The sequence below is a fragment of the Giraffa tippelskirchi genome, chromosome 4 (genome assembly GCF_054371585.1).
Source record: "Giraffa tippelskirchi isolate mGirTip1 chromosome 4, T2T-mGirTip1v1.2.pri, whole genome shotgun sequence".
NCBI classification, from domain to species: Eukaryota; Metazoa; Chordata; class Mammalia; order Artiodactyla; family Giraffidae; genus Giraffa; species Giraffa tippelskirchi.
Genome location: NC_137278.1, coordinates 161,148,479 through 161,175,638, shown reverse-complemented (window position 1 = coordinate 161,175,638; position 27,160 = coordinate 161,148,479). Strand labels below are relative to the sequence as shown.

The window sequence follows — 27,160 nt, the reverse complement described above, 5'->3', positions numbered from 1 at the left end:
ATCCAGCTTTAAATTCTGGAAGTTCACAGTTAACATACTGTTGAAACCTGGCTTGGAGAATTTTGAGCATTACTTTGCTAGCCTATGAGATGAATGCAGTTGTGCGGTAGTTTGAACGTTCTTTGGCATTTCCTTTCTTTGGGATTGGAATGAAAACTGAACTTTTCCAGTCCTGTGGCCACTGCTGAGTTTTCCAAATTTGCTGGCATATTGAGTACAGTACTTTCACAGCATCATCTTTCAGGATTTGAAATAGCTCAACTGGAATTCCATCACCTCCACTAGCTTTGTTTGTAGTGATGCTTCCTAAGGCCCACTTGACTTCGCATTTCAGGATGTCTGGCTCTAGGTGAGTGATCACACCATTGTGGTTATCTAGGTCATGAAGATCTTTTTTGTATAGTTCTGCTGTGTATTCTTGCCACCTCTTCTTAATATCTTCTGCTTCTGTTAGGTCCATTCTACTTCTGTCCTTTATTGTGCTCATCTTTGCATGAAATATTCCCTTAGTATCTCTGATTTTCTTGAAGAGATCTCTAGTCTTTCCTATTCTATTGTTTTCTTCTATTTCTTTGCATTGATCACAGAGGAAGGCTTTCTTATCTCTCCTTGCTATTCTTTGGAACTCTGCATTCTAATTCTTAAGAAACCATTGGTAGGAGAAGGTATAATATATTAACTATTTGAAATGTTAAATAATTCTTTAAAGTAGTTGTTAAATATTAACTTCCTCACATGATGCAGAGTAAGTACTTTCTCACTGACAATAACAAACAGATGATATTTGGGCTATTTCACTCACAATTTTCATACTCTCTTTCCCAGAAATGATGGTCATGTATCATTACTGAAAGTCATTTTAGAATTCAAAAGATTCAATTTTTCTTATTAATTTATTTATTCATCCATTCAATAAGCATCTTTTGAACACTTTTGTCCCAAAGCATTGCCCTTGCATTAGATATAATGTTATGTTTTACAAATGTTAAATGAATTTTTCATAATGAAACCTTAGTTTTTATTGGCATAGTGAGAAGAATGTTCATATATAACATAAAATGGAAAAGTAGATGTATAATATATAATTCTTCTAGGTGTCTCCATCAGAGGGAGAACATTTCCATGGGAAATACTTATAACAGGGACCTACAAACTATGGCCTATAAACTAAATCTGGCCCATTCCTGTTTTTGTCAATAAAGTTTTCTTGTAATGCAGCCACACCCATTTGCTTACATATTGTCTATGGCTGCTTTTGTGCTATAATGGCAGAGCTGAATAGTTGCAAAAGAGATGACCTAGCCTGCAGAGTTTAAAATGTTTACAATCTGGACCTTTACAGAAAAGCTTTGCAAATTTCTGACTTAAAGCCAACAATTGAAAATTATATTTCTTGAATTGCTACACTAATAATGATTAAATGCTTACTTGATAATTGCTTAGTTACTTAATTACTTGGTAATTCAAGACTTTCCACAATAATACCTCAAGCCACCTATTTACTTATAGTTATTATTATCAGGCATGTATATGATAGTAATAGCAATAATTATTTTAATTGAACACTTACTACGTGCCAGGCAAAATACACACACACACACACACATATTTTATTTATCCTTGCAAAAACACCATGAGAAAAGCACTTTTTCACAAATGATGAAACTCAGGTTGAATGTGGCAGGATTTCAGATTAGATTTGTTTGATTCTAGAGCCCAAATTTGTTGTATGTATCTCCGCTATTTCTTAGTATTACCTCCTTGAATATTCTATTCTATTCAAACTAACTCTTCCAAAATGTGCCTCTTTCCCATTTTTTATCAATGCTTTTGCTCATTCTACTTCCAACTCTAGAAATGTTTTTCACACTCATTTCTTTCTAAATTTTACTAATCTGTCAGAGAACTCCTTAATCAACACCTCTTCCATGAGACCTTTCCTGAGTCTCCAGCCAAAGTAATATCAGTCCTATTTGCCAGCTACATAGCAACTAGCCCGGTCTCTGGTATACTTTAGCTATTCAGTACATGCTAGTGAATGACATTAAAATTCTACACTATAACATTACATATGAATTATTTTGTATTCATAGAATACTTTTCTTGTAAAAGCCCCAGTAAACTAGGAAGTTTTTCCCTATGCTTGTTATTATAGAAGAAACTGACAGTCATAATGCATAAGCTAATGCATAGAAAGTAATGTGACTAGAAGATGTCTCATTTCAATCTGAAATTGCAATTATATTCAATAATTTTCTCTAAGCAATTTTTATACACCTCATTTCCTTTTCATCAGAAATGTTTTGTAGCTGCAGGTGTGAAATGCAGGTTGACCATGTAAAACCATCGTGGATATAAGCTGTCATTTTGCAAAGTCCACTGAATGATTGGTGGATTTTTATAAATAATATAATAAAGGATATTTTAAGAATAAATCACTTTCCTAAGACTCTTATATATGTTCTAGAATATACTTTTCATTTGGATTTTTCCAAAAGAACCGTGGAATTATAAAAACCAGATCACCTTTCTCCATGTAATTAAGAGCATTTATGATGGTTTCCCCTGACACATTGGTTTTATTTTATTTATTTTACTTCACTTAGTATTCTTAGAAGATTGCATTGAGCTAAGAGCTGTGGAGAGAATAAGGGAAATGTAAGTCACTGTGAAAATATAACCTAGTCTGGAAGAGATAATGAACAATGCAAGGTAGTATAAAATCAAATTATCAGTGTAATGGTACAGATCATGGATTCAGAAGGTGGACACACTTAGAGTCTTTTTTAAAATAATTTAGTACTTGATTATTCACTATCTTGTACTGTGTATTAAATTACTTACAAGAAACATTCAAGAAATTTTGCTTTACAGTCTGCAAGGACTACCTAACAGTTTTTCTGGCTTTGAGGCAAAAGCACTTAACAGGGCCAGACCTTGCAGTGAATCATTCCTCAAGGGATCATCTCTTATTTCTGGAATTAAATTCTGTCCCTACCAATTTGTGTTAGTAGCTGAAAGACACTGGTCTCAAATTCTACCCAAGTACTCAGAGTCATTACTCTAGATATATTATCTATAAAGTACTACTATTTATATCCTTGCTTTTCCTATTTCCTTTCTAAATCCTAGATTTTCTTTCCTTCTCCATATTTTAGTTTAATTCTGATGATATTTGGTTTGATAGGGAAAAAGGAAACTCAAATTTATTAACTGCATACTATGTATCTGATTATATGCTAGTTATTTTTCATTTGAATTCTCTCACACGTAAGCCCCAGAATATAGTTATTAATCATCCTCATGTTTTAAAGACTGAAATCCAGAGCAATTAAATAAATTATCTAACATTGAACAGACAGGTTTTCCACAAACCTCAGCACCTGGTATTAGAATATGAGTTTGGATTCTTTTTTGAGTTAATATTTACTAAAAGATGGAGTCGTAATTAATGTATAATTCATTCTAATAAAAAGTTAAGTAAAAAGTAGCACAGAATTGAAGATGTGACAGACAGACAGAACAGAATACTATGAGTGAGAAATAGAGGCATAAAAACAGATTCATGAAGACTTCAAGCATTGGAATTATCAGACAGATTAAAAAGAAAAACAACTTCCGATTCTAATAAATAAGAGTAAGCAAATGCTGAATGCTAATGCAGTGTATTTGAAAAAGAACCAGATAGAAATTTTAGAACTGAAAAGTGTAATTGAAAGTAAGTAAATGGTTTGATAGCAGACTAGATATAGCTGAAGAAAGAACCAGTAAGCTGGAAAATGAATATAACAAACTATCCAGAATGCAATAGAGGCAAAAAACAATGAGGGTACAAAAGAGATAATAAATTATAATAAATAACAAGTCTAACATTATTTCACTGAAATCCAAAAGGAGAGAAGAGAGAAAATTGGATAGAGGCAAGATTTGAAGTGATATAGTAGAGAATGTGTGCTTTTCCAATAGTCTTTCCTATTTCTGCTGCTCAAAACTCTTTTTCAGTTCCTCAGGCCAAAAACCTTAGTCATGCTTGCCTTCTCTATTTCTCTCCTCCCCTATATCCAACATATCAAGAAATTCTATTAGTCTATCTTCAAAATATATACAGAATCCAACCTTTTCACCAACTCAAATGCTAATACCCTGATTCATCCTGAGTCACTGTTGTTAACTCATCTCCCTGCTTTCAGGTATTATACATGTAGTACACACAAGTATACCCTAAGATGTTTTTATGGTTGATATTTTCCATTTTTATTGTTTCTGTCTTACTGTTTCCATGTTCTACTTTGTTTTTGTGGAGTTGGTCGACTCTATTTAGAAATAGAGACTGCCCGTAACTTGACCATGACAATCAATAGTCTTCAGGCTGTGCCTCCTCCATTCACATTTGCATACCTAGGGCATGCTAATCAGCAGAAAGGCAATGTGCCATCAATCTAGAATTTCTTGTCATCCATTTACTGGAAATTTAACTTTGTGATTGTCTTTTCTGTAAAATGGGAATGGTAGTAATAGAAGCTATTTCAAAGAATTATTTGGAGGGTTCAATGAGATTTAATAAGTTAAAGAAATTAACATGCCCCCTGCACATAATAAATGCTCAATAACCATTAGCAATTACTGTCATTACTAGGCCAGTCTCTGCTTAAATATCTTCAGTATGTCCCATTGCCTACAGAATTAAGCATAAACAAAATAATAAAACCTACTTTTAGTTATCTAAACTTAGCTTCAACATCTTCCTAACATAAAATATTAGCTTCATCTACGCTCTTTCACTCTCCAAGCCCTTATGTTTTATGTTCTAGTCCTACCTTTCTTACTTGAAAACTGCAGCTTTTCACAACCATCTTCCTTCCCAGCCACAGTTTGATTTCTTCTCCCCCTGCTTTTTCATCACGCTTCATTTATCTGTTATCAACTCTCAAGTTATATTGCATTATAAATTGTTTGCATGTCTCATGGCACATTTGATTGTATACCTCTCAAGGGCAGAGATTTTTAAAAATTTTACTAGACTTTATTTTTTAGAGCAGTTTTAAGTGTACAGAAAAATCAAGTGGAAAGTATAGAGATTCCTTTTGTACTCCCTGCTGCCACCCAGGTGCAGCCTCCCACACTATCAGTATCCCCCTCCAGAGTGGTACATTTGTTTTCAGGCAGTGAACCTGGACACTGACACATCATTATCACACAAAGTCCATAGTTTACGTTAGGGTTCACTCTTGGTGCTGTATATTCTGTGGGTTTGGGCAAATGTATAGAGACATATACCCACAGTTACAGTATTGTGCAGAATAGTTTCACTGCCCTGAAAGTCTGTGTTCCACCTATTCATCCTAATCCCTGATCAGAGATTCTTTTCAATTTATCCATAAAACATAATGCCAAATACATAATTGCTCACAAATAAATGTTTTAGATGAATGATTGAATGAATGAAAGAAGAAGGGGACAAATTAGAGAGAATGAATGCATCTTGTCATTCTTGCTAACTGATGTTTTGTCTCCATTTCAGTGTTCACTCATACTACTTTAGCCTATTCAGAAGACTTCCCCCACAAACTACTACTGTCTTTCAGAACCTGGCTTATTCTTGAGATGTTTATTCAAACCCCACCTTATGTATTATACTAAATCAAGAATGAGCTCTGGACATATCTGACACATTTTATGAATTATCTATTTAATTTAGTGTGTCACACTTGCATTTTTTATTTCATGAGCCTATGTCTGGATTCCCCAGTGAAAATAAATTATATTTTAAAGTAATGGGTAGAGTTTCATCCTCTTGCTTTCTGTGAGCAAGAAGTGCCTTCACAAATTATTGCTTTTCACCTGGTATTGTTGACAATGGCCATGGAACAGAGAAACTTGCTGGTCTCTAAAGAATTCACAGTCTTAGTCACTTTTGGACCGATTCAGCTGTCGAGTACAGAAAATTATTGGGGACTAATTAAAAATATAACAAGGAAGTAAATGTTTTGAAAATTTGAGCTTGCAACAGTTTCCATAAAAAGCTCTAGAGGATTTGCCAAACTGTCATTAAAATAATATAACTTCTATGTGCTAGCAGGAGTTATTTACAGAAACTTCTCCATCCTTTCCCCAGTATTTTAAGCATTCTAAAACTACATCTTTGATGTTATTTTGTTTTGATATAAATTTAAGAGGAAAATGTTATGCATATTGCTGATTTTCAAGTCATCAGTTTCTTATTTCTGCTCCCACAATACTGAACATAAGGGAAGATTACTTTGGATTTCTGAAATTTCATTCACTTAGCTTTGACCATCTAGGAAGATACATGTATCTGGAAGTGATAATTTTGTTTTTATCTACATTATAAAACTATTTTGCACAAATGTCAGTTTTTTATCCAGGTTAATTTACTGGGATGCTTTTTTTTTTTTACAATTTGAGGGATTTCTGGGAAAAGTGCTTTGGGAAGAATAAATTTGGATTTTATGAACCAAGGAGGTATGAAACTTCTCCTTTGATCAATACTCATTTGAAATATTATAGAGAAAACTTAGTCCAGTCATATAAAAAGAGCATTTTTTTTTTTTCAGTTTTTAAAAAATTTTTTATTGATTTATGTTTGACTGTGCTGGGTCTTTGTTGCCACGCATGGGCTTTCTCTAGTTGCAGCAAGCAGGGGCTACTCTCTAGTTGTGGTGCATGAGCTTCTTCTCATTGCAGTGGCCTCTCTTGTTGTGGAACGCAGGCTCTAAGCATGTGGGCTTCAGTAGTTGCAACTTGTGGGCTCATTAGTTGTGGTGCATAGGCTTAGTTGCTCTGCAGCCTGTGGGGTCTTTCCAGACCAGGGATCGAATCTGTGTCCCCCGGATTGGCAGGCAGATGCTCAACCACTGAACCACCAGAGAAGTCCAAGACTTGGCAGTTTTGACTGTCAAGATAGGTTAGGGTGAGATTGTAAAGGTTTAGGGCAGACCAAGAAGTTTGTATAAGCAGTCACAGCCATGGACCTCTTTCTTGTAAATTTTTTTTTTTTATTATGAAAACATTTCAAAGCATTCCCCTCCCCCCACTGGTTGAATTTTATTTTATTTTATTTATTTATTTTTTTATAAATTAATTTATTTTAGTTGGGGGCTAATTACTTTACAATATTGTAATAGTTTTTGCCATACATTGACATGAATCAGCCATGGGTTTACATGTGTTCCCCCTCCTGGACCCCCCATCCCATCCCTCTGGGTCATCCCATTGCCCCTGCCCTGAGCATTTGTCTCATGCATCGAACATGGAATGGTGTTCTGTTTCACATATGATAATATACATGTTTCAATGCTATTCTCCCAGAACGTCCCACCCTCACCTTCTCCCTCAGAGTCCATAAGATTGTTCTATGCATCTGTGTCTCTTATTCTGTCTCGCATATAGGGTTATCGTTACCATCTTTCAAATTCCATATATATGCATTAGTATACTGTATTGGTGAGGAAGCTGTGGTACATATACACAATGGAATATTACTCAGCCATTAAAAAAAATACATTTGAATCGGTTCTACTGAGATGGATGAAACTGGAGCCCATTATACAGAGTGAAGTAAGCCAGAAAGAAAAACACCAATACAGTATACTAATGCATATATATGGAATTTGAAAAAGAGCATTTTTTAAAGGTGCTGTTTTAGTCATCTGTATAATGGCAATCTAAACATTTATGCTGGATGATCTATCATTATAAATTAAGTAATAATACTCTTCCTCCTTGGAACAATACTACAGGGGGATATTTACCATTCTAAAAGAAAAAACATTCAATAAACAAATTATCTTTAAAATAAACTGCCGAGTGTATTCCACATTATGATCTTGTAATTAATACCAGTTTTAAGTTGAAATATCAATTCATGTTCATTAAAGTAATTTTAAGCCTTAGAAGGTAAACTGAGTAATTAGGTTCATGGTCATTCTATTTTTGTTCCCAGATAATGCCTCTGAGGTAGCAATTACTGCTCCAGGAACTAGTAACCATAGAAACAGCTCCACAGGCCCAACACCTGATTGCTCACCTCCATCCCCTGACACTGCCCTCAAAAATATTGTAAAAGTCATTCGACCCCAGGTAAGTGCTCATCATGGCATCATGTGCAGTTTAATATATTTTGTTTTTGAATCAGTGCATGCACACCATCTATATTGCAATACTGGGACTATTTTATAATAAGTAAATGGACTTCCAGGTTAAAAGAATGGACTTGGAAGAGAATGTTTCCTTCCCTTGGAGATGATGATACACATTGAAATCTGTTAGCATTTGGAAAATTGAATTTGTATATTACATGAAAAAACAAGCTTAGAAAAATGGCTATTTCACATCATTTTTCTCACCATTTTAATAATTATGCTCAAACTATTGAGCTGTTACATGTTTTCCGGTGTTTCCTTTTTCTTTTGTCTTCATTTCTTTGGACATGCCACATTGTTTGTGATAAGTTCTTTATCCTCCAACCCCAGTCGTTTATATATACATATTTTTTCCAAATCTTTATCCTTTATGGCTTCAAACTAATTTTGTCTGTATTTGATATTGCACCTCTCATTGCTCCTTACTTTCTCCAGTGTTCAATTTCCTCTAGCTAGTCTCTTTACCCTTTGTTCTTTTTTTCCATTTCTGTCACTTTTCTGTATGGGTTTCTTTCTCTTACCCCTTTTCTTTCAGTTGGATTTCCCAGTAGGCGGTTTGCAGGCAAGCTTTAGAAATATCATTGGGACAAGCTGTTCTGTGATATTTCATTGAAAATAGCACTTATAAAGCTGTTTGCATTATATTTTTGCCAACAGATGGACTCAGAACATGGAATTGGTGGTGTTCTCAACCTGGCTCATTCTGAATGGGCCTCATAAAATTCAAGAGAGAGGAACTTTGGATCCAATCAATGCCGTTCACTATCTACTTAGATATATAGTATGAACAAATATTTTGAGCCAATTTGCAGAACAAATATGGCTTTTAAGATTGTTTTGACCTAACTGAGCAATAATTTGTTTAGCATCTTACCTTCTTTAACACAACTTATTTTGGGTTTTTTTATTATAAGCATCATCCTCATCAGTGAAATGACATTTAAGCTTTACATATCTGCTACAGCTTATAGAACACTTTCCTACAAATTATTTTGTTTAACCTTTATCAGTTTCAAGGGAATATATATTTGAGTGTTATGGATAAGGATATTGGCACGCCAAAGGGGCTAAGTTGTGTAACTGATTTGAAGTTTCTTGTACTTCCCTTGGTGTAATAATTGTCTCCTGCAATCTTGTTCAGAGGGTAGAAAACTCCTCATTAGGATGTATAATTTGCTACCTCTTTATAAGGATAAAACTTACGGGTTCATTTAGGCATAGGTAATATTTCACACAATCTCCTGGTATGTGGAGCAGGAAAATGTCTTCAATAATTCCTCTTCGTTTTCAGGGAAATTTGACCTAGTTCATTTGTTTCAGGAAATAATCCTCACTAAACTTAGATTTAGTTGCTAAATGTCACATTTATTATCATTGGTTTTCTCACTAGGTTAAGTTGTTTCTGATGCTATTGTGCAGCTATTGCATTTCCAGCATTTTAAACTATTTATGTAGTACGTTGTCATATATATTAATAAAATTTATTACTAAACATTTAATTTGATATCAGTGTAAATTCTCTAATGTAAATGCATTTGGTCATTCCGTGAATGAAAAAGATTCCTTTCTGTGTAATCTAATGAACTCGAAAGGATCTTGCTCCATAAATCCTCCTTTACATATTCTATCTTATTTTAGTAAACTTTGAAGAAATCTAGGAGTAATGTTAAAGCCAGAAATTCCACTTGACTCCACTCCTTGGTTCTGTCCATTTTTAAATGTGTATGAGGGTAACTGACTCTACTTTCCTTTATTAGATGTTATAATAATGATTTAGGGAAAGAAAAATTAGGAGAAAAAATTGTGAAACTAAGGATGATGGTATTTCAATTAGAACCAATGCAGCCCGTATGTTATGTATGCTATAGAACAATAAGAGCTAAGGTATATAATTAAGAAATAATATAACCTCACTTGGGCCACTCTTTCTTTTACCTCAGAGACATTGGTGCAATACTTATTTCTCCTTCTGAGTCCTGATCTCCTGGGGTTCTTCATTCATCATAGAGAGCAGAGAATAGAAAATTCAAGTGAAAGTAATTATGAAGGAGTATTGAAGGAAGGTTATGGCCAACCTAGATAGCATATTTAAAAGCAGAGACATTACTTTGCCAACAAAAGTCCGTCTAGTCAAGGCTATGGTTTTTCCAGTGGTCATGTATGGATGTGAGAGTTGGACGGTGAAGAAAGCTGAGCGCCGAAGAATTGATGCTTTTGAACTGTGGTGTTGGAGAAGACTCTTGAGAGTCCGTTGGACTGCAAGGAGATCAAATCAATCCATCCTAAAGGAGATCAGTCCTGGGTGTTCATTGGAAGGACTGATGTTGAAGCTGAAACTCCAATACTTTGGCCACCTCATGCAAAGGATTGACTCATTGGAAAAGACCCTAATGCTGGGTAGGATTGGGGGCAGGAGGAGAAGGGGACGACAGAGGATGAGATGGTTGGATGGCATCACCGACTTGATGGACATGGGTTTGGGTAGACTCCGGGAGTTGGTGATGGACAGAGAGGCCTGGCGTGCTGCAATTCATGGGGTTGCAAAGAGTCGGACACTACTGAGTGACTGAACTGAACTGATTGGAGAAGAACATGTGATTTCAAGAAATGGTTTGTAGACTAGAGGGTGTGAATAGCAGACAGCTAGATGGATAAAATAGAGGACTCCCTGGTGTGCTCTGACAAGGCACAGGTGTGTCAGGAATGGAACATTTTCAAGAGCTACTTTTCCAAAGGAAAGATAATTATTGGTTAGCTTATATAAGAGCCTATATTTTGATCGTAGGCTTAACTCTCTAGGTGTTGATAATTCTCTTGCCTTTTCTGTCTGGAAATGCATGAATGTGATTTGATTGACTTATAGGTATTCAAATACTGTTTTCATTTATTAATTAGAAATTAATAACATTATTGGAATGATCATTTCACTACTAAAACTGGTGATGAGCCTTGAAAATGGAAGTATAAGTGCAACTCTTAATCATTAATATATATTTATTTGCCTGGGCATTAGTACATGTGTTTAGTCTTATTGTGAGAAGAGTGATACAGAAGAAATGAGAGATAAAATCTGTTCATCTTATTCAATTCAGTCGCTCAGTCGTGTCCAACTCTTTGCGACCCCATGAATCGCAGCACGCCAGGCATCCCTGTCCATCACCAACTCCTGGAGTTTACCCAAACCCATGTCCATCGAGTCAGTGATGCCATCCAACCATCTCATCCTCTGTTGTCCCCTTCTCCTCCTTCCCCCAATCCTTCCCAGGATTAGGACCTTTTCCAATGAGTCAACTCTTTGCATGAGGTGGCCAAAGTATTGGAGTTTCAGCTTCAACATCAGTCCTTCCAATGAACACCCAGGACTGATCTCCTTTAGGATGAACTGGTTGGATCTCCTTGCAGTCCAAGGGACTGTCAAGAGTCTTCTCCAACACCACAGTTCAAAAGCGTCAATTCTTCGGCGCTCAGCTATCTTCACCGTCCAACTCTCACATTCATACATGACCACTAGAAAAACCATAGCCTTGACTAGACAGACCTTTGTTGGCAAAGTAATGTCTCTGCTTTTAAATATGCTATCTAGGTTGGTCATAACCTTCCTTCCAAGGAGTAAGCGTCTTTTAATTTCATGGCTGCAATCACCATCAGCAGTGATTTTAGAGCCCCCCAAAATAAAGTCTGACACTGTTTCCACTGTTTCCCCATCTATTTCCCATGAAGTGATGGGACCAGATGCCATGATCTTAGTTTTCTGAATGTTGAGCTTTAAGCCAACTTTTTCACTCTCCTCTTTCACCTTCATCAAGAGGCTCTTTAGTTCTTCTTCTCTTTCTGCCGTGAGGGTGGTGTCATCCGCATATCTGAGGTTATTGATATTTCTCCGAACAATCTTTATTCCAGCTTGTGTTTCCTCTAGCCCAGCATTTCTCATGATGTACTCTGCATATAAGTTAAATAAGAAGGGTGACAATATACAGCCTTGACATACTCCTTTTCCTATTTGGAACCAGTCTGTTGTTCCATGTCCAGTTCTAACTGTTGCTTCCTGACCTGCATACAGGTTTCTCAAGAGACAGGTCAGATGGTCTGGTATTCCCATCTCTTTCAGAATTTTCCACAGTTTATTGTGATCCACACAGTCAAAGGCTTTGGCATAGTCAATAAAGCAGAAATAGATGTTTTTCTGGAACTCTCTTGCTTTTTCAATGATCCATCAGATGTTGGCAATTTGATCTCTGGTTCCTGTGCCTTTTCTAAAACCAGCTTGAACATCTGGAAGTTCACAGTTCATGTATTGCTGAAGCCTTGCTTGGAGAATTTTGAGCATTACTTTACTAGCGTGTGAGATGAGTGCAATTGTGCAGTAGTTTGAGCATTCTTTGGCATTGCCTTTCTTTGGGTTTTCAATGAAAACTGACCTTTTCCAGTCCTGTGGCCACTGCTGAATTTTCCAGATTTTCTGGCATATCCAGTACAGCACTTTCACAGCATCACCTTTGAGGATTTGAAATAGCTCAACTGGAATTCCATCACCTCCACTAGCTTTGTTCGTAGTGATGCTTTCTAAGGCCCACTTGACTTCACATTCCAGGATGTCTGGCTCTTGGTGAGTGATCACACCATTGTGATTATCTGGGTCGTGAAGATCTTTTTTGTACAATTCTTCTGTGTATTCTTGCCACCTCTTCTCAATATCTTCTGCTTCTGTTAGGTCCATACCATTTCTGTCCTTTATCGAGCCCATCTTTGCATGAAATGTTCCCTTGGTATCTCTAATTTTCTTGAAGAGATCTCTAGTCTTTCCCAATCTGTTGTTTTCCTCTATTTCTTTGCATTGATCGCTGAGAAAGGCTTTCTTATCTCTCCTTGCTATTCTTTGGAACTCTGCATTCAGATGGGAATATCTTTCCTCTTCTCCTTTGCTTTTCACTTCTCTTCTTTTCCCAGCTATTTGTAAGGCCTCCTCAGACAGCCATTTTGGTTTTTTGCATTTCTTTTCCATGGGGATGGTCTTGATCCCTGTCTCCTGTACAATGTCATGAACCTCTGTCCATAGTTCATCAGGCATTCTGTCTATCAAATCTAGTCCCTTAAATCTATTTGTCACTTCCACTGTATAATCATAAGGGATTTGATTTAGGTCATACCTGAATGGTCTAGTGGTTTTCACTACTTTCTTCAATTTAAGTCTGAATTTGGCAATAAGGAGTTCATGATCTGAGCCACAGTCTGCTCCCAGCCTTGTTTTTGCTGACTGTATAGAACTTCTCCATCTTTGGCTGCAAAGAATATAATCAATCTGATTTCAGTGTTGACCATCTGGTGATGTCTATGTGTAGAGTCTTCTCTTGTGTTGTTGGAAGAGGGTGTTTGCTATGACCAGTGCGTTCTCTTGACAAAACTGTTTTAGCCCTTTCCCTGCTTCATTCTGTACTCCGAGACCAAATTTGCCTGTTACGCCAGGTGGTTCCTGACTTCCTACTTTTGCATTCCAGTCCCCTATAATGAAAAGGACATCTTTTTTGGGTGTTAGTTCTAGAAGGTCTTGTAGGTCTTCATAGAAACGTTCAAGTTCAGCTTCTTCAGCGTTACTGGTCGGGGCATAGACTTGGATTACCGTGATATTGAATGGTTTGTCTTGGAAAAGAGCAGAGATCATTCTGTCGTTTTTGAGATTGCATCCAAGTACTGCATTTCAGACTCTTTTGTTGACCATGATGGCTACTCCATTTCTTCTAAGGGATTCTTGCCCACAGTAGTAGATATAATGGTCATCTGAGTTAAATTCACCCATTCCAGTCCATCCTAGTTCGCTGATTCCTAGAATGTCGATGTTCACTCGTGCTGTGTCCTGTTTGACCACTTCCAATTTGCCTTGATTCGTGGACCTAACATTCCAGGTTCCTATGCGATATTGCTCTTTACAGCATCGGACTTTGCTTCTATCACCAGTCACATCCACAGCTGGGTATCGTTTTTGCTTTGGCTCCGTCCCATCATTCTTTCTGGAGTTATTTCTCCACTGACATCTAGTAGCATATTGGGCACCTACCGATCTGGGGAGTTCATCTTTCAGTGTCCTATCTTTTTGCCTTTTCATACTGTTTACGGGTTACTGAAGTGGTTTGCCATGCCCTTCTCCAGTGGACCACATTCTGTCAGACCTCTCCACCATGACCCATCCGTCTTGGGTGGCCCCACACAGCATGGCTTAGTTTCATTGAGATAGGAAAGGCTGTGGTCTATGTGATCAGATTAGCTAGTTTTCTGTAATTATAGTTTCAGTGTGTCTGCCCTCTGATGCCCTCTCGCAACACCTACCGTCTTACTTGGGTTTCTCTTACCTTGGACATGGGATATCTCTTCACGGCTGCTCCTGCAAAGTGCAGCCACTGCTCCTTACCTTGGACAAGGGGTGTCTACTCACAATGGCCCCTCCTGACCTTGAATGTGGAGTAATGCCTCTCGGCCCTCCTGTGCCCACGCAGCCGCTGCTCCTTCGACCTGGGGTAATTCCTCTCGTCCGCCACCCCCGGCCTCCAGCCTGGGGTAGCTCCTCTCGGCCTCATCTTTTTCACTCATCTTATTCATCTTATTCACTCACTACAAATAGATACTGATCAGATAGAGCAATGGAGAAGGCACTGGCAACTCACTCCAGTACTCTTGCCTGGAGAATCCCATGGACAGAGGAGCCTGGTAGGCTGCAGTCCATGGGGTTGAGAAGAGTCAGACGTGACTGAGCGAATTCACTTTCACTTTTCACTTTCATGCATTGGAGAAGGAAATGGCAACCCACTCCAGTGTTCTTGCCTGGAGAATCCCAGGGACGGAGGAGCCTGGTGGGCTGCCATCTATGGGGTCGCACAGAGTCGGACACGACTGATGCGACTTAGCAGCAGCAGCAGCAGCAGATAGAGCAAGTTGGATTACTTCTCCTTTGCCTCATGCATACCTTTATCTAGTCTACTTTCATAACTCTATCTATAAATGGAAGATATCCATTATAACCAATGAGTTCTTGCTTTCAATATGAGGTAGAGCTGATTATACATTGCATGTGTTTCTGACTGGTGTATTAATTGTGACAGATTTTGCGGTGCTTTATTGAGTTTGACTATTTGGCATATTTATTAACTCAGTAAGTCACAACTGTTAATTCTGCATCCTGTATTTGATCTTTTTACCTTTGCTTCTTTGGATTCTTTCATGTCTTAAAATTCCTCAGATTGTGAAACATCCTATTTTTGATTCACAGAGTCTGAAATACTGATGTGCTACTGGCTTGTCTTTGTTTCTTTTCAGTATATTAACCCACAAACCTGAGGCTCTCTATTTAGATGAATTTGCAAGGATAGGCTCACTTACTCATACTTGAAAATAGAATTGTTTTTAAACTTGAAAAGATAATTGGAATTCTTGAAAAATATTTACATGTTAAAAAATTTAGGTAGGTCTATTGCAAGAGACATGGTTTTGATCCCTGGGTTGGGAAGATCCCCTGGAGGATGGCAGTTCAGTTCAGTTCAGTCACTCAATCGTGTTCAACTCTTTGTGTCCCCATGAACCGCAGCACGCCAGGCCTCCCTGTCCATCACCAACTCCTGGAGTTTACCCAAACTCCTGTCTATTGAGTCGGTGATGCCATCGAACCATCTCATCCTCTGTTGTCCCCTTCTCCTCCCACCTTCAATCTTTCTCAATATCAGGGTCTTTTCAAATGGGTCAGCTCTTCGTATGAGGTGGCCAAAATATTGGAGTTTCAGCTTCAACATCAGTCCTTCCAATGAACACCCAGGACTGATTTCCCTTAGGATGGACTGGTTGGATCTCCTTGCAGTCCAAGGGACTCTCAAGAGTCTTCTCCAACACCACAGTTCAAAAGCAGATTTCAACAGCACAGTTCAATTCTTCTGTGCTCAGCTTTCTTTATAGTCCAACTCTCACATCTATACGTAACTACTGGAAAACTGGAGGAGGGCATTCTTGCCTAGAGAATTGCCTCCAGTATTATTGCCTAGAGAATCCCCATGGACAGCGGAGCCTGGTGGACAGTCCATGGGGTTGCAAAGAGTTGGACACAACTGAGCGGCTAAGTACAGCACAGCATTGACAAACCAGTTTTCTTTTTGCTTTTTCTTTGTAATGTCTTTTTTTTTTTTTTTTGATGTTTTGCTGGTGAAGCATCTTTTTACCCTTAATAGAAGAATATGGTTTGATGGATTTTGACAACTGTATATGTAGGTGTAACCACCACTCAAGGCAGGATATAGAACACTGGTGTTACCCTCAGAAAGTTGCCTCATGCCTGTTTCCAATCAGTGGCCCTTATTCCTGCCTCAGTGTGTGCATGCATGCTTGCTCAGTTGCTCAGTCATGTCTGACTCTTTGCAACCCCATGGACTGTAGCCCACCAGGGTCTTCTGTCCATGGAATTTTCCAGGCAAGAATAATGCAGTGGGTTGCCATTTCCTTCTCCAGGGGATCTTCCCTACCCAGGGATTGAACCCACATCTCTTGCATCTCCTAAACTGGCAGGCAGATTCTTTACCACTGGTGCCACTTCTTTCTGATTTTTATCATCATAATTTAGAATTGCCTATTCTTGGACTTTATGTAAATGGAATCCTACTGTGTGTGTATGTTTTATGTATGCCCAGGTCTGGATTCTTTCACTCCGTATAATTCACTCATGTTATGCCTTTTTTTTTTTCTTTTTTGCTGAGTAGTTGGATTAACATAGTTGTTTCATGTTATTTGGTATTATGAATGAATGTGCACTATATGTTCATATAGATACCAAAAAGTAGAATTGTCAGGTTGTAGGGCAGATGAATAGCTAATATTATAAGAAACTTGCCAAGAGTTTTCTAAAATAGTAGTTCCATAATTTAATCCCACACAGAAATATCTGATATTTTTTATTTCTCCACAGTCTTGCCAACATTTACACTTTCAATTTTTTTTGTTTTAACCATCCTTATGGGTATGAAAGCATTTCTCATTATGGCTTTAAGCACTTTTTCCTGTGGCTATTGCTCATTATTATATCTTTTGAGAAGTGCCTGTTCACGTCTTTTTTATGGGATTGTTCAATTTGCTAATTGTCAATTTGTAGTAATTTTTTATTACTACATTCATATTACATTTATTACTACTACAATTTTTTTATTACTACATTTATTACTAAAGTCTCCTGTAATTCCAAAAGATTTTAGTTATTTGTCTGGTTTATGCATTGCAAATATTTTTCCCAGTCTGTGATTTGCCTTAATTTTTAAAAAAATTTTATTTATGGTTGTGCTGGGTCTTAGCTGCTCCAAGTGGGCTTTCCTAGTTGTGGTGAGTAGGGGTCACTGTCTAGTAGTGGTCCATGGGCTTCTCACTGCGGTGGCTTCTCTTGTTGCAGAACATGGACTCTAGAGTGCTGGTTCAGTAGTTGTGGTTCATGGGCTAAGTTTCTCCATGACATGAGGGATCTTCCCCAGCTGGGGATCAAGCCCGTGTCTTCTGTATTACAAAGCAGATCCTTAACCACTGGACCACCAGGGAAGAACCGGCCTTAATATTTTTTAATGGTACCTTTTGATGAATAGAATATTTTAATTTTAGTGAGATCTGATTTTTTAATTTTTTTTTCATGGTTAGTGCATTTTGTGTCTTTTTCCAGGTTATAAGCATATGCACCCATTTTTTTCCCCCCATAAGCTTTCTGGTTCTGGTGTTTGCATTTAGTTCTGCAATCTATCACAAATCATTTTTGTATGGTGTGAGGTGGGAGTCAAGTTTCATTTTTTTTCCTATATGGCGAAAGACTTTCTTTTCTCACTGAGTTGAACTAATGCTTTAGTACTGTTTACTATTTTAACTTTCCAATTTTTTTTACTGTTGATATTTAGAAATACAATTGAGTTTTATATCATCCTTGTATCTTCTGCCTGGACGATTTCATTTAAAACTCACCGAAGTTCCTTTAAAAATAATTTCCTTAGGATTTTTTCCTCCCCTGTCATCTGAAAATAATGATGGTCTTACTTCATCCTTTCTGATTTTTATGTCTTTTATTTCTTTTTCTTATATTTATGGTGCATGGAAGTGGTAAAGCCAGAAATCCTTTCCTTATTTGCTATTTTGAGGGAACACACTCAGTATTTCAACATTAGCTATAAACTATAAGTTTCTTGTATGTACCCTCCTGCTTCTAGTTTGCTGAGAGCTTCTTTTTCCCTCTTCTCTTTTTTATTTTTTAAATTGAAGGATAATTGCTTTATAGAATTTTGTGGTTTTCTCTCATACATGAACAAGAATCAGCCATAGGTACACCTGCTAAATTTTTTTTTTAACATAAAAGTGTTTTTTTCCCATTTTATTGTTTTTTAATATATATTTAGATGATCATATTACTTTTTTCTTTTTGTTCTATTAAAGTGATAAATGCATTCCTTTAATTTTGAATGTTAATCCAACTTTGAACTTGGTTATGATGTTTTATCCTTTTTGTATAGCACCTAATGCAAGAGACACTTTGGATAAAACATGTATGGAGAGATGGATTAGACCTAAGGGAGTCAAAGATGACTGGTTGGCTGGAATTTTTGAATGATAGTAATAGATGTAGGAAAAACTTAAGCAGAAGTTCATTTTGATGAGGGAGAAGGTGATATGACAAATTTGGTTTTGTAAACTCATTGAGAGTGAGGCATGGTATACAAACTGAAATATTAGTATAGAATTATGGTGAGAGAGGTTAGGAGCTTAAGGTAAAGATTTCACAATCATTTATAGAATTTGATGGTAAAGGGAGATAGATAGTACCAAAGGTGGTATGCTTGCAAATGCTTAGGAATATAGTTAATATTTGTGAAGCACCTAGTATAATTTTTTTTTAGGATATTGAGATTTTTTAGTTTACTGTGTATTGCCCAAACAACAACAAACATCCACAAAGCACTCTTTTTTTTAATTTTTTTTATTTTTTAATTAGTTTATTTTCTATTTTTTAACTTTACAATGTTGTATTTGTTTTGCCATACATTGACATTAATCCACCATGGGTGTACATGTTTTCCCCTGCCAGAACCCCACTTCCACCTCCCTCACCATCCCATCCCTCCGGGTCATCCCGGTGCACCAGCCCCGAGCACCCTGTATCATGCATTGAACCTGGACTGGCGATTCGTTTCACATATGGTAATTTACATGTTTCCATGCCATTATCCCATATCATCTCGCCCTCGCCTCTCCCATAGAGTCCATAATACTGTTCTATTTATCTGTGTCTCTTTTGATGTCTCGCAAGGCAATGGCACCCCACTCCAGTACTCTTGCCTGGAAAATCCCATGGATGGAGGAGCCTGGTAGGCTGCAGACCATGGGGTTGCTAAGAGTCGGACACAACTGAGAGTCTTCACTTTCACTTTTCACTTGCATGCATTGGAGAAGGAACTGGCAACCCACTCCAGAGTTCTTGCCTGGAGAATCCCAGGGATGGGAGAGCCTGGTGGGCTGCTGCCTATGGGGTCGCAAACAGTCGGACATGACTGAAGCGACTTAGCAGCAGCAGCATACAGGATTATCTTTACCGATTGACTAAATACCGTATATATGTGTTAGTATACTGTATTGGTGTTTTTCTTTCTGGCTTACCTCACCCTGTATAATAGGCTCCAGTTTCATTCACCTCATTAGAACTGATTCGAATGTATTCTTTCTAATGGCTGAGTAATATTCCATTGTGTACATGTACCACAGCTTCCTTATCCTTTCATCTGCTGATGGGCATCTAGGCTGCTTCCATGTCCTGGCTATTATAAACAGTGCTGCGATGAACATTGAGGTACATGTGTCTCTTTCAAGTCTGGTTTCCTCAGTGTGTATGCCCAGCAGTGGGACTGCTGGGTCATATGGCAGTTCTATTCCCAGTTTTTAAAGGAATCTCCACACCGTTCTCCATAGTGGCTGTACTAGTTTGCATTCCCACCAACACTGTAAGAGGGTTCCCTTTTCTCCACACCCTCTCCAGCATTTATTGCTTGTAGTCTTTTGGATAGCAGCCATTCTGACGGGCATGAAATGGTACCTCATTGTGGTTTTGATTTGCATTTCTCTGATAATGAGTGATGTTGAGCATATTTTCATGTGTTTGTTAGCCATCTGTATGTCTTCTTTGGAGAAGTGTCTGTTTAGTTCTTTGGCCCATTTTTTGATTGGGTCGTTTATTTTTCTGGAATTGAGCTGCAGGAGTTGCTTGTATATTTTTGAGATTAATTGTTTGTCCGTGGCTTCATTTGCTATTATTTTCTCCCATTCCAAGGGCTGTCTTTTCACCTTGCTTATAGTTTCCTTGGTTGTGCACAAGCTTTTAAGTTTAATTAGGTCCCATTTGTTTATTTTTGCTTTTATTTCCAATATTCTGGGAGATGGGTCATAGAAGATCCTGCTGTGGTTTATGTCGGAGAGTGTTTTGCCTATGTTTTCCTCTAGGAGTTTTATAGTTTCTGGTCTTAACGTTTAGATCTTTAATCCATTGTGAGTTTATTTTTATGTATGGTGTTAGAAAGTGCTCTAGTTTCATTCTTTTACAAGTGGTTGACCTGTTTTCCCAGCACCACTTGTTAAAGAGATTGTCTTTTCTCCATTGTATATTCTTGCCTCCTTTGTCGAAGATAAGGTGTCCATAGGTACGTGGATTTATCTCTGGGCTTTCTATTTTGTTCCATTCATCTATATTTCTGTCCTTGTGCCAGTACCATACTGTCTTGATGACTGTGGCTTTGTAGTAGAGCCTGAAGTCAGGCAGGTTGATTCCTCCAGTTCCATTCTTCTTTCTCAAGATTGCTTTGGCTATTCGAGCTTTTTTGTATTTCCATACAAATTGTGAAATTATTTGTTCTAGTTCTCTGAAGAATACCGTTGGAAGCTTGATAGGGATTGCATTGAATCTATAGATTGCTTTGGGTAGTATACTCATTTTCACTCTATTGATTCTTCCAATCCATGAACATGGTATATTTCTCCATCTATTTGTGTCCTCTTTGATTTCTTTCACCAGTGTTTTATAGTTTTCTATATATAGGTCTTTTGTTTCTTTAAGTAGATATATTCCTAAGTATTTTATTCTTTTCGTTGCGATAGTGAATGGAATTGTTTCCTTAATTCTCTTTCTGTTTTCTCGTTGTTGGTGTATAGGAATGTAAGGGATTTCTGTGTGTTAATTTTATATCCTGCAACTTGACTATATTCGTTGATTAGCTCTAGTAATTTTCTGGTGGAGTCTTTAGGGTTTTCTATGTAGAGGATCATGTCATCTGCAAACAGTGAGAGTTTTACTTCTTTGCCAATCTGGATTCCTTTTATTTCTTTTCCTGCTCTGATTGCTGTGGCCAAAACTTCCCAAACTATGTTGAATAGTAGTGGTGAGAGTGGACATCCTTGTCTTGTTCCTGATTTTAGGGGAAATGCTTTCAGCTTTTCCCCATTGAGGATAATGTTTGCTGTGGGTTTGTCATATATAGCTTTTATTATGTTGAGGTATGTTCCTTCTATTCCTGCCTTTTGGAGGGTTTTTATCATAAATGGATGTTCAATTTTGTCAAAGGCTTTCTCTGCATCTATTGAAATAATCATATGGTTTTTATTTTTCAATTTGTTTATGTGGTGTATTACATTGATTGATTTGCAGATATTGAAGAATCCTTGCATCCCTGGGATAAGGCCCACTTGGTCATGATGTATGATCTTTTTAATATGATGTGGGATTCTGTTTGCTAGGATTTTGTTAAGGATTTTTGCATCTATGTTCATCAGTGATATTGGCCTGTAGTTTTCTTTTTTTGTAGCATCTTTGTCAGGTTTTGGTATTAGGGTGATGGTGGCCTCATAGAATGAGTTTGGAAGTTTACCTTCCTCTGCAATTTTCTGGAAGAGTTTGAGTAGGATAGGTGTTAGCTCTTCTCTAAATTTTTGGTAGAATTCCGCTTTGAAGCCGTCTGGTCTTGGGCTTTTGTTTGCTGGAAGATTTCTGATTACAGTTTCAATTTCTGTGCTTGTGATGTGTCTGTTGAGATTTTCTATTTCTTCCTGGTTCAGTTTTGGGAAGTCGTACTTTTCTAAGAATTTATCCATTTCTTCCAAGTTGCCCATTTTATTTGCATATAGTTGCTGATAATAGTCTCTTATGATCCTTTGTATTTCTATGTTGTCTGTGGTGATCTCTCCGTTTTCATTTCTAATTTTGTTGATGTAATTCTTCTCCCTTTGTTTCTTGATGAGTCTGGCTAATGGCTTGTCAATTTTATTCATCTTCTCAAAGAACCAGCTTTAGGCTTTGTTGATTTTTGCTATGGTCTCTTTTGTTTCTTTTGCATTTATTTCTGCCCTAATTTTTAAGATTTCTTTCCGTCTACTGACCCTGGGGTTCTTCATTTCTTCCTTTTCTAGTTGCTTTAAGTGTAAAGTTAGGTTATTTATTTGGCTTTTTTCTTGTTTCTTCAGGTGAGCCTGTATTGCTATGAATCTTCCCCTTAGCACTGCTTTTACCATGTCCCATAGGTTTTGGGTTGTGTGTTTTCATTTTCATTCGTTTCTATGCATATTTTGATTTCTTTTTTGATTTCTTCTGTGATTTGTTGGTCATTCAGCAGTGTGTTGTTCAGCCTCCATATGTTGGAGTTTTTAATTGTTTTTCTCCTGTAATTGACATCTAAACTTACTGCATTGTGGTCAGGAAAGATGCTTGGAATGATTTCAATTTTTTTGAATTTACCAAGACTAGATTTATGGCTCAGGGTGTGATCTATTCTGGAGAAGGTTCCGTGTGTGCTTGAGAAAAAGGTGAAATTCATTGTTTTGGGGTGAAATGTCCTATAGATATCAATTAAATCTAACTGATCTATTGTATCATTTAAAGTTTGTGTTTCCCAGTCAGAATGGCTGCTATCCAAAAGTCTACAAGCAATAAATGCTGGAGAGAGTGTGGAGAAAAGGGAACCCTCTTACACTGTTGGTGGGAATGCAAACTAGTACAGCCACTATGGAGAACAGTGTGGTGATTCCTTTAAAAACTGGGAATAGAACTGCCATATGACCCAGCAATCCCACTGCTGGGCATACACACTGAGGAAACCAGAATTGAAAGAGACGCGTGTACCCCAATGTTCATCTCAGCACTGTTTACAATAGCCAGGACATGGAAGCAACCTAGATGTCCATCAGCAGACGAATGGATAAGGAAGCTGTGGTTCATATACACAATGGAACACTACTCAGCCATTAAAAAGAATACATTTGAATCAGTTCTATTGAGATGGATGAAACTGGAGCCCATTATACAGAGTAAAGTAAGCCAGAAAGAAAAACACCAATACAGTATACTAATGCATATGTATGGAATTTGAAAGATGGTAACTATAACCCTATATGTGAGACAAAATAAGAGACACAGATGCATAGAACAGTCTTATGGACTCTGAGGGAGAAGGTGAGGGTGGGATGTTCTGAGAGAATAGCATTGAAACATGTATATTATCATATGTGAAACAGAACACCAATCCAGGTTCGATGCATGAGACAAATGCTCAGGGCAGGGGCAATGGGATGACCCAGAGGGATGGGATGGGAAGGGAGGTGGGAGGGGGGTTCAGGATGGGGAACACATGTAAACCCATGGCTGATTCATGTCAATGTATGGCAAAAACCACTACAATATTGTAAAGTAATTAGCCCTCAACTAAAATAAATAAATTTATTAAAAAAAAAAAGAAAAATAAATAAAGTTTGTGTTTCCTTGTCAATTTTCTGTTTAGTTGATCTGTCCATAGATGTGAGTGGGGGTATTAAAGTCTCCCACTATTATTGTGTTATTTTTAATTTCCCCTTTCATACTTGTTAGCATTTGCCTTACATATTGTGGTGCTCCTATGTTGGATGCATATATATTTATAATTGTTATATCTTCTTCTTGGATTGATCCTTTGATCATTAGGTAGTGTCCATCTTTGTCTCTTTTCACTGCCTTTGTTTTAAAGTCTATTTTATCTGATATGAGTATTGCTTACTCCTGCTTTCTTTTGGTCTCTATTTGCATGAAATATCTTTTTCCAGCCCTTCGCTTTCAGTCTGTATGTGTCCCTTGTTTTGAGGTGGGTCTCTTGTAGACAACATATATAGGGGTCTTGTTTTTGTATCCATTCAGCCAGTCTTTGTCTTTTGGTTGGGGCATAGAACCCATTTACATTTAAGGTAATTATTGGTAAGTATGATCCCGTTGCCATTTACTTTATTATTTTGGGTTCGAGACTATACACCCTTTCTATGTTTCCTGTTTAGAGAAGATCCTTTAGCATTTGTTGGAGAGCTGGTTTGGTGGTGCTGAATTCTCTGAGCTTTTGCTTGTCTGTAAAGCGTTTGATTTCTCCTTTGTATTTGAATGAGATTCTTGCAGGATTCAGTAATCTGGGCTGTAGATTATTTTCTTTCATCACTCTAAATATGTCCTGCCATTTCCTTCTGGCCTGAAGAGTTTCTATTGAAAAATCAGCTGTTATCCTTATGGGAATCCCCTTGTGTGTTATTTGTTGTTTTTCCCTTGCTGCTTTTAATATTTGTTCTTTGTGTTTGATCTTTGCTAATTTGATTATTATGTGCCTTGGGGTGTTTCGCCTTGGGCTTATCCTGTTTGGGACTCTCTGGGTTTCTTGGACTTGGGTGATTATTTCCTTTCCCACTTTAGGGACGTTTTCAACTATTATCTCCTCGAGTATTTTCTCATGGTCTTTCTTTTTGTCTTCTTCTGAGACTCCTGTGATTTGTATGTTGGTGTGTTTAAAATTGTCCCAGAGGTCTCTGAGGTTTTCCTCATTTCTTTTAATTCTTTTTTCTTCTCTGTTTCATTTATTTCTATCATTCTATCTTCTATCTCACTTATCCTCTCTTCTGCCTCCGTTATTCTACTGTTGGTTCCCTCTAGAGTGTTTTTGATCTCATTTATTGCATTATTCATTATATAATTACTCTTTTTTATTTCTTCTAAATCCTTGTTAAACCTTTCTTGCATCTTCTCCATCCTTGTCTCCAGGTTATTTACCTGTAACTCTAATTTGTTTTCCAGATTTTGGATCATTTTCACTATCATTATTCGGAATTCTTTATCAGGTAGATTCCCTATTTCTTCCTCTTTTGTTTGATTTGGAGGGAGTTTATTTTGTTCCTTTACCCGCTGGGTATTTCTCTGCCTTTTCATCTTGTTTATATTGCTGTGTTTGGGGTGGCCTGTTTTCTGGCAGTTTGTGGTTCCTCTTTATTGTGGTGGTTCCTCACTGTGGGTGGGGTTAGGCGGGTGGCTTGTCAAGGTTTCCTGGTTGGGGAAGCTTGTGTCGGTGTTCTGGTGGGTGGAGCTTGATTTCTTCTCTCTGGAGTGCAGCGAAGGGTCCAGTAATGAGTTTTGAGATGTCAGTGGGTTTGGTGTGACTTTGAGCAGCCTGTATGTTGAAGTTCAGGGCTATGTTCTTGTGTTGCTGGAGAATTTTTGTGGTATATCTTACTCTAGGACTTTTTGGCCCTTGGCTGATGCTTGGTTTCAGTGTAGGTATGGAGGCATTTGATGAGCTCCTCTCGTTTAATGCTTCCTGGATTCAGGAGTTCTCTGGTGTTCTCAAGATTTAGACTTAAGTCTCCTGTCTCTGGTTTTCAGTCTTATTCTTACAGTAGCCTCAAGACTTCTCCATCTATACAGCACCGATGATAAAACATCTAGGTTAATGATGAAAGGGTTCTCCGCAGTGAGGGACACCCGGAGAGGTTCACAGAGTTACATGGATAAGAGAAGAGGGAGGAGGGAGATAGAGGTGGCCAGGAGGAAAAGAGGGGAATAAAAAGGGGAGAGAGCAAGCTAGCCAGTAATCACTTCCCTATGTGCTCTCCGCCGTCTGGATCTCTCAGAGGTGTTCATGGAGTTACACAGGGAAGAGAAGAGGGAGGAAGGAGACAGAGGTGGCCTGGAGGAGAAAAGGGTGACTCAAAAGTGGAGAGACAGATCCAGCCAGTTATCAGTTCTCTAAGTGTTCTCCACAGCCTGGAACACACAAAGAGATTCACAGAGTTGGGTAGAGAAGAAAAGGGGGAGTGGGGAGATGAAGGCGACTTGGTGGAGAAAAAGGAGAGCTAAAAGCGGGAGAGGGCAATCAAGCCAGTCATCTCGTTCCCAAGTAAAAATGGGTGCTGAAGATTGGGTTCTTGAAGATACAAAGTTGACAACAAATACTAAAAGGCAAAGATTAAGAATCTAGAGTAGAGGTTAGGTTCTCAAAAATACCATATTAAAAAAAGGAGAAAGAAAAGAAGAAAAAAAGAAAGAAAAAAACAGAAAAAAAAAAAACCACCAAAGTCACAAAAATTATAGAATATATACATATATGAAGCTTACTTTAAAAATAATGTCGTAAAGGAAAAAAAGAAAGAAAAAAATAAAAATAGGGTCCTTTTTTTTTGCAAGGTTATAGTAGGTTATAAAAATGAAAATTGAAGGAGTAATAGGGGACTTAAAAATCAAAATAAAATAAGAAAATTAAATTAAATTAAAAAAATTAATAAAAAAAACAATTTAAAAAAGTTTTAAAAAATTTAAAAAATGAAACTAGTAAAATTATATCTCGGACTTTCTCTGGAGCTGTTATGGACTGTGTAGGGTCAGTTCATTTTTAGATAGTTCCTTGGTCCAGCTTGTAATTCTCAAGATCTCTAGGCCCCTTCCTATGTAGTCGGTGCTAATTACAGGGTTTTAATCTGTTGCATCTGTCACTTCCAAACAATTCCTTCTGTTTCTTTTAGCTTCTTCTGTTTGCTGGTCTCTTCAGTGTCTAATTTCCGCCCTGACACAAGGGGGGCAGTGGTGGCCACCTTTTTTTTTTTTTTTTAGTCTCACTTGTTCAGTCGTGCTGTGGGGAGGGAGGAACACTGCAAACAAATCTCACTGGTGTGTGCTCACAATGTTTCAGCCACTC

General features: G+C 37.6%; 1 protein-coding gene across 5 annotated transcripts in view; it reads left to right on the top strand.

Moving 5' to 3' along the window:
* The window catches only part of ANKS1B (ankyrin repeat and sterile alpha motif domain containing 1B), a 1,049,816-nt gene that overhangs the window by 365,195 nt on the left and 657,461 nt on the right, over nt 1-27,160 (top strand). For all 5 annotated transcript variants that reach the window (XM_081595385.1, XM_081595384.1, XM_081595383.1 and 2 more), the window contains exon 11: nt 7,964-8,100. In XM_081595385.1, coding sequence (XP_081451511.1) covers nt 7,964-8,100 — 137 coding nt within the window. The remainder of the gene's footprint in view (nt 1-7,963; nt 8,101-27,160) is intronic.